The sequence below is a fragment of the Polistes canadensis genome, unplaced genomic scaffold, assembly GCF_001313835.1.
Source record: "Polistes canadensis isolate GaletaPanama2010 unplaced genomic scaffold, ASM131383v1 scaffold_55, whole genome shotgun sequence".
In the NCBI taxonomy this organism is placed as follows: Eukaryota; Metazoa; Arthropoda; class Insecta; order Hymenoptera; family Vespidae; genus Polistes; species Polistes canadensis.
The window spans coordinates 863,898-872,102 of NW_014569602.1; the positions used below are offsets into that span (position 1 = coordinate 863,898).

General features: G+C 36.4%; 2 protein-coding genes across 2 annotated transcripts; one reads left to right on the plus strand and one right to left on the minus strand.

Moving 5' to 3' along the window:
- The first annotated feature begins 649 nt into the window (after positions 1–649).
- On the plus strand, positions 650–5,972 carry LOC106785683 (glucose dehydrogenase [FAD, quinone]). Its single transcript, XM_014746332.1, has 7 exons — positions 650–831; positions 1,905–2,148; positions 2,389–2,647; positions 2,726–2,986; positions 3,268–3,498; positions 5,131–5,458; positions 5,531–5,972. Exons 1-7 carry the CDS (start codon positions 650–652, stop codon positions 5,841–5,843), a joined length of 1,818 nt encoding a protein of 605 aa, XP_014601818.1. The 3' UTR covers positions 5,844–5,972.
- A 409-nt stretch (positions 5,973–6,381) lies between these two features.
- Positions 6,382–7,815, minus strand: LOC106785671 (zinc metalloproteinase nas-4-like). Its single transcript, XM_014746312.1, has 4 exons — positions 7,452–7,815; positions 7,050–7,355; positions 6,823–6,956; positions 6,382–6,531 (listed from the first exon to the last, which is right to left on the minus strand). The coding sequence occupies exons 1-4, from the start codon at positions 7,813–7,815 to the stop codon at positions 6,382–6,384; spliced, it is 954 nt and encodes a 317-aa protein (XP_014601798.1).
- Positions 7,816–8,205: the final 390 nt, after the last annotated feature.

Genomic DNA, 8,205 nt, shown 5'->3' on the forward strand with positions numbered 1-8,205 from the left:
CTTGTACACGACGACACATATTCGCATTACGTCTAACATATAATTATTGTCAACCGTGACGGTGAACAATTAAGAGAAAACAAAAGTTCTTAATTGAGATAAATACAAACATATAGAAAATGAAAATAAACTCTCGATGAAAAGACACGAAATATTGTAGAATAGGCTCAGGATATATCGGAATATCTGACAATGAGAATTGTAGGAAGAGGAAACTCGGTTTGTAAAAATGTTACATAACGTAGAGATCGTATACAACGTACAAAGGGGGATCAGAGTTTCCCTTCGAATTCTTTACCGCACGAGAAAGTGAAAATTTCCACGGGATTCGTTCTGCGCGAGACCGCGAAACCACGAAAAAAGGTAACAAATTTTATCGGGTCATTTATTTTCCAATGGAACCAATGAGAATTGCTACGTGTCTTTTTATCAAAATCAATACATAAGATAAAGTCATATTGAATAAGTAATTGGTGTTTTACATCTTGACAGTTCTCACTGTATTTCAAAATACATTTCAATGTATGTCATTTCAACACTTCAGGTTCTTCTTATTCGTTGTGTTCTCTGTTCGTTCATCATTCACTTCTAATCTAAACAAGATAAAGAATAAGAATATTAATCAAGGAATAAGTTATTAATGCTTGTAATGATATTACAGATGAGCTGTAACTGCCCTTTGACCACGGCCACAGGGCCAACGTTGGCATCCACTTGTGGCGGACCATCGTTCATGCTGTTCATGGGTCTTCTAGAAGTGTTTCTGCGAAGTCAGTGCGACCTTGAAGATCCTTGCAACAGGCCTATACCTCCGAAAAACGTGAATATGAGGCAAGCCGATAATTGTGATCCGTTAAATGCTATACTATAGTTGGGATTTGGGTCAAAGACGTGCGAAAGAGAGTTATCCAATAGTTGATCGCGTTATCGCCAGATAACGACTCGTTAAAAGAAGGCTACCATTAACTATCTCATTTTGTACATTGATACAAACTTATTTGCAAAAAATATATTAGCAAATTATTTTTTAATTATATTCAACTAGCTTCCATATCTTTTCTTTTCGAAAAATCTTAAGAAAGGAAAATGAAGGACACTTTAAAGAGATTTCGCAACAAAGATGAAATCTACTGTCACCTAGTACTGTTCCTACGTAATGCTAGTTGTGGAAATTATCTTCTTTTAATAACGAGACATAATATACACGACATAGACACAATAATAACTCTCTCTCTTTCTCTCTCTCTCTTGATTTTTCTTTTCTTACATTAGTCTCTCGGAAGTAAGAAGCATCCATGATATTTTTTCGCGTGCATATTGTCAAGATAAGCCTCTTCTTACGTTACGTCGAAACGATACATCGAACCAGTAATTTAATACGGAATATAGTAGCAGTTTTTTGGAAATATTGAAGCATCTGCTAGACTTGTTAAACAGACTTGGAATAAACAGTAATTGAACTTAATTAAACGAATTCGTAGATCGCATTTTGATTTTTTCTAACGAGCTATTAAAGTGGATATTGCTTTGGATTATCACACTTTTTATGCAATGCGTGTTTTAAGTTCAAGATTGTATTTATCCCTTACGTTCAGGCTGTGATGTAATGTACGAATGTAAAAATATATCATTGGTTGTAGATATACAATTGATTACACGTGGGCGTGGGCGTGTACATGTACGCGTACTATTGCACTCAATTGTAATATTCCGTGACCACTCGGGATGATCGGATTTACCAAAGTCATGAGAAAATCACCTTTCGTTCGGTTGGAACTAATCCAATTGTTCGTTAAACATAATTTCGTGTTCACGTTTCATGAAGAAATACGATCATAACCGATTACTCGATTGACAAATTCTCTGCTCAATGATGTAATAATAAAGAAACGTTTTATTTTTAGATACGATTTCGTGGTGATAGGAGGAGGTAGTGCCGGAGCAGCAGTAGCAGCGAGATTGTCAGAGGAGCCAAGATTTTCTGTATTATTGTTAGAAGCTGGCTTAGATGAGCCAACCGGTACACAAATTCCATCGTTCTTCTTTAATTTTCTCGGTAGCGACATCGATTGGCAATATACGACAGAGAGCGAGGATCAAGCGTGTTTGAATAAAGACGATAGGAAATGTTATTGGCCAAGAGGAAAAGTACAATTTTATCACATTCTCCAACAAAAAAATACACTTTTTCTATATATATGCTAACGCGTAAAATCTGTTAACTTATGAAATAACAGGCTATTACTCGTTGTGCATTTACATTATATCGACTAGTTTTAATACTAGATTAGTTTAGCTATTCACATATATTAATAGTACCTATATATATATCTATCTATCGTTTTATATCATATATACTTAAATATCTATCTCTATTTACAATTGAAGGTTCTCGGAGGTACTAGCGTTATGAACGGAATGACCTATATGAGAGGCTCTAGAAAGGATTACGACGATTGGGCCAGAATGGGCAACGTTGGTTGGTCTTATCAGGATGTCTTACCGTACTTTATAAAAAGCGAAGATAATCTACAAGTATACAATATGGATATCGGTTATCACGGAGTTGGAGGACCGCTGACGGTTACGCAATTCCATTATCATCCTCCCTTGAGCTCTGCCCTCCTCGAAGCTGGAAAAGAACTTGGTTATTATTGACAAGGAGAATTTTCATTTTTTGTGACACATTACTTTACGCGCAACGAATTGTTATTTTTTGCTATAGGATACGACACGGTGGATTTGAACGGACGAACGCACACCGGATTTGCCATAGCGCAAACGACCTCGAGAAACGGTTCTCGACTTTCGACGGCTCGGGCCTTCCTTCGTCCCGCTAGGAATCGTCCAAATCTCCACATCATGTTGAACTCGACGGCAACGAGGATTATCTTGGACGGTAATAAGAGAGCAGTTGCCGTGGAATTCATTCATGACGGGAAGTTGAATCGAGTATCCGTCGCGAAGGAAGTCGTTGTAAGCGGAGGTAACATTCCTTCTTACCAATCTTCGATCTTCCAACGAGAGATCCTGCTTTTTTATTGCCAACCCTGTATTTCTCGAGAATATACTTCAATTAAGCGTACACTCCCTACAATTTACTTAACTTTAGACTAAACTTATTATCGCGAGATATGATTACGTCCTTGAAAATCTAAATTACAGTCCGCGATGCAAAGTACAACAGTTCATTGCTAGAACACAATTATATCTCTCGTAATAGTAATGATATAATCATTATTATTATCCTTTTTATGTCTAACAAAGGTGCCGTCAACTCACCTCAGATACTTTTGAACAGTGGCATTGGGCCACGAGATGAACTGAATGCCGTCGGTGTACCCGTAATTCATGATCTTCCTGGAGTTGGGAAGAATCTGCACAATCACGTTGCCTACACATTGACTTTCACGATCAACGACACCGATACCACTCCGCTTAACTGGGCTACGGCAATGGAATACTTACTTTTCAGAGACGGACTCATGTCTGGCACGGGTAAATTAATAATTAAATATTTGAATGAACCTTTCTTACGCACATAAAGAAAAGCGAATCGTTGGTCGCGTTGGTTACACATCTCTTATGGGATCGTTGCCGGCTGCAGCCGGCTTCGTGTAAGTCTAGTGAAAGTTTATTGCACAATTATCCTTCTCTGCTTTTTCTTCTCTGTATTTGTCGATCCGCGCGATGTGATGTAACACTTTTCAAGTTATATTTCGTTATATTTATAGTTTGTTAATACGAAAATCGATTAATTTTTAATAACTTTTTAAGGGAGCAATTTTGTTGTTTACTTTACATTATACTTAATAGCACTTCGACTATCTCCAAAATCCATAAAAGGAAAAAAACGTGTCCTACGTTCGCTAGTCTATTACCTAGTTTCGAATGTTCTGTTCTGTTCTGTTTCGATTCAATGAATTTCACACGACTAACTATCACACTTTGCTGTCGAGAAGTCATATTTCATCTCCATTACTCGTCGCGTCGACCTTTTTCCTATGCTTGATCGATTTGAAAATCCTTAACAATTCAAGGACGTTACATTCATAGTGAATGTAAAACGTTTTCTGTCTTTTTTATTTTTTTTTTTTTATAATAAAAAATAATCATTAGTAACGCTAATAACCATTGTAATGTTCGAATGTTAAATCATTTTTTCGATTTGAATCTTCGGGGGGTATAAACTTGTACGTAAATATTTCGATTGTTTCAAGTGCAGAGACATATATAATGTAAGTAAGATCAAGACCATGACATAATATTGCTTTCACCGAGTTACTACTACCCACGTAAAAGGTTCTAAGTTCAGCTTTGCATCAAGTAGAAATATTTTACAACGTTAGTAAGCGCAAATATTACGTTCCATAAAAAGATAACAAAAAGGTCAATGAGAATATTAGAATATTTCAAGCATTATGAGAAATGATATCGGAAAGCTTTTCATCGACGAACATTAATTTGATCGTAAAACATTAAACCGAAGTTATTATAATACTTATATCTTTGAATTGGTCACGCTCCATGACAAACGTAGCGGAAGAACGCAATGCACGAGAAAGTTCATTATCGGAATGATCGCATCAACTTCGGCTCGTAATTCAACATTCTCCTATAATTGGCGCGTTTAATTAGATCGAAAAAATTGCATCATTTATTCACGCATTTTACGGCTATTGGTTCAACGAATAGGAATGGAATTTAATAAAATAGAAAGAAAAGCAAGCCTTGGTGTTATACGGTAGCATGCATCGAGCAATGCATCGAGCAATGCATCGAGCAATGCAATGCAATGTTAGCATAGCAAAAGAAAATGTCCTCTAATTAATCCCTTATTGGCAACTTACTTAATCTTTCACTTATTTTTGTACTCGTGTTCCGCGTATATACCGTACCCTCGAGCATATTCGAGGTATTCGGAACGTAATGTAGCCTCGAGACAAATCGATAGTTGGAAAGAAATAGTTAGAGGGATAAGTTCATTAGTACCGATTGATTTTTTTATTTTCACAAGACAAAGAAAAAGAAAAAGAAAAAGAAATTAATAATACTTCAAAAAAGAAGTTAGAAAATGTGTAATTTCTTGTTAGATCCGTAATTAATAATAGGCTATTATCGATAAAACAGGTATATCGGAGGTAACCGCAATGATCAATACGAAATATGCTAATTCGAGAGAAGATCATCCAGACGTTCAGCTTATATTTGGTGGCTATTTAGCGGATTGTGCCGAAACAGGCATGGTAGGGGAGAAGAAAGGGACAAATCGTACCATTTACATTATTCCCACTTATTTGCATCCTAAGAGCCGTGGCTATCTACGTTTACGCAACAGCGACCCTCTATCGAAACCTTTGATCTATCCAAAGTACTTGTCTCACCCAGACGACATAGCTGGATTAGTTGAAGCCATTAAGTTCTCCCTTAGACTATCGGAAACCCAAGCTTTGAGGCGGTACGTATTACATGTTTTTATCCACATGAAATATTTCCTAACGCGTTACATTTCATTTTCTCATTTTTACAGATATGCTTTCCAATTGGATCGTACACCGGTTAAAAATTGTGAACATTTGAAGTTTGGATGCGATGCTTATTGGGAATGTGCCGTGAAACACGACACATCTCCTGAAAATCATCAGGCTGGTTCATGCAAGATGGGTCCACAAGATGATCCTTTTGCTGTCGTAGATAATCAATTAAGAGTAAGGGGTGTACGAGGTATTAGGGTAGCCGACACTAGCATCATGCCAAAAGTCATTTCCGGCAATACGAATGCTCCAGCCATTATGATAGGTGAAAGGGCAGCTGATTTTATCAAAAGAACGTGGATCGGTTGAGTGGTTATCAACGTTACGGATGGTTATTGTTGATAGACACGAATATTCTCAATCATCGAATTTTTATCGATTGAACTTTTTTATCAAATCAAAAACAATTCTAATCGTAAGTATAATATTTTCTTCTAATGTTGCGCTGGTTTTATCATTTTATTTTCCCGAATATAAATTCTCCTAGACGAAACTAATTCCTAATTCATTTTTAATTCATTTCGCTTTGATTTACTTTCCCTTCGAGGATAGAAACTTGAGTAAAAAACGAGCGTATAAATAAAAGAAATGAAAATATGACAAGCCATTTTTATAAAAATGCATTATTTTATTATTATTACTTAAATAATGTATAAGTAAAATATATACGTAACAATATACATATAAGGAAAACAGACAGAGAGTGAAAGTAAAAATACCTACTTGTCTCTGTGCGAATTAAAAATATACCTGAGATCAATGATCCAATTACACGACGATACTCAATTGAAGATTATCATTTAGATTAGATCATTTTAAAAATCACATACAATTTGAACAAAAAATATCAGTTATGACTACGCCTGCGTTTATTGCAGTGATACATTCTGCGAATCTTTTGAATGTCTCGTTTACTAAGTCCCTCTCGTTGTCCAAGTTCAACCTTGGTTTTGCCCTGGAAGATTTCTCCGATAAGACCCAAAAGACCACCTGGTTCCTACAAAACATACGCCAACGCATGCGAGTGACCAACACCAATACACCATTAATCGATATGAACCGATAACATGAAAGTTCATCAATAATTAATGAAACTTTCTTTTTTTCCTCACATATTCATTATAATATACATATCCATATTCATACAAAATATATTATATTATTATATATTATTATATATTAATACGCGTGTCAATGAAATTAAGGAATACTATGCATATACGATGTAATAATAGAATATTATAGGTGAAATTTGTGCATGATGATTTCGATTAAAAAGCTTACTTACTTTTGGTATTATAGTTGCTTCTCCATTTTTGGAAAATGCATAGGCGGAGTAATGCATCACGCTGCCATAGTCATAGCCAACACCGAAGGCATCAGTGATTTCTCTCGATGTCTTTTCGAAATTACTTTCGTGGCCTAATCGACAGTAAATAATCAATTGATCCATTTATTGATCCATTTATTGATCCATTTATTGAACCATTTATTGATTGATTTATTTCCATTTACCATTAACGATGTTTTTCCATATGATAGTAACGTATTCATCTCGCTCGTATCTACTTTGTTCATGAAAAAAGCCAATAGCGTGCATGAATTCATGAATCACGGTACCCTTTTTGGTCACGCATCCTGGCACCTGAAGATTCACATCTTGCCGCCCACCTATCCTACCTACGCTACTCCAGCAACCGGTAGTACCTGCTGTGATTCTAATGTAATCATTTTCCTCGCCGGTATATTGCTTGAACTTGATACATGTATATTTGTGATATTCCTCCATAGCCTGATAAATGAGTTTACGTTGTCTTTCATCTAGAAAATGCGAATACGAATGTATTCAATGTAGCTAAAGCTCCAAGTAGTAGTAGCAGCTCAGCTCTCAAACAAACAGATTTAACAGAATCTTACCAAAATAAGGACTGATCATGTAAGGAATAATACCATTGGGCCACCTAGCAGCATTTGCTTTCAAACCGTTCCTACTCGTTCCAAGTGGAAAAAGGATATCTCCTTCAGCGTAATTACCCAATTCTTCAGGATTAACTGACATTCCTTCGTGCCAGTTAGCCACTTTTAAACCCGTCACATTACTTGGAAGACCGTATGCTGCTTCCCCAAGATATTGCAAACGAGATACGAGACCGCCACCGCCGCCGCCTGGACTATCCACCGAATTGTCAGAGACATCTCGACGTCTATACGGCCAAGCAAACGACAAACTTGTCGATAAAACGATTGCTAACGCGATTATTATACATGACGGATCTTTCATCCTGTATTTCTTCAAATAGTCTATTAATTGAACTTTTAGCAGAAAATAATGTTTTAGACTTGACAAGATATAAAACTGACTAACAAATATACGCCGATGATTTCTGTCTTTATACTCATCGGAAGAGCTAATGCCCGCTACCACCACCACCTGCGAATTGGCTGACACTTCCGTACGGAAGTACTCGGGGACAACCGAGTTGTCCTGATAAGTCCAAATGGACTTTGAGTGATGGGACCTTAAGATTTATAGTTTATTTAATACCTCCAAATGTCCTCGAACAAAAAAAAAGGAGTGCGCAGAGGAGTGTGCAAAGGAGTATGGATTGATTATTTTCCACAAATTTATCGTTTCACAAGTGCCAATGGATATTATATATAAGTTGCCACA

Coding starts and splice junctions, on each gene's coding strand:
- LOC106785683 (XM_014746332.1), top strand. CDS start 650: ATGATATTACAGATGAGCTGTAACTGCCCTTTGACCACGGCCACAGGG. Junction 2,149..2,388: donor GTTATTGGCCAAGAGGAAAA/GTACAATTTTAT, acceptor TTACAATTGAAG/GTTCTCGGAGGTACTAGCGT. Junction 5,459..5,530: donor GAAACCCAAGCTTTGAGGCG/GTACGTATTACA, acceptor TCATTTTTACAG/ATATGCTTTCCAATTGGATC.
- LOC106785671 (XM_014746312.1), bottom strand. CDS start 7,815: ATGAAAGATCCGTCATGTATAATAATCGCGTTAGCAATCGTTTTATCG. Junction 7,356..7,451: donor CATGATCAGTCCTTATTTTG/GTAAGATTCTGT, acceptor CGCATTTTCTAG/ATGAAAGACAACGTAAACTC. Junction 6,957..7,049: donor ATGGAAAAACATCGTTAATG/GTAAATGGAAAT, acceptor ACTGTCGATTAG/GCCACGAAAGTAATTTCGAA.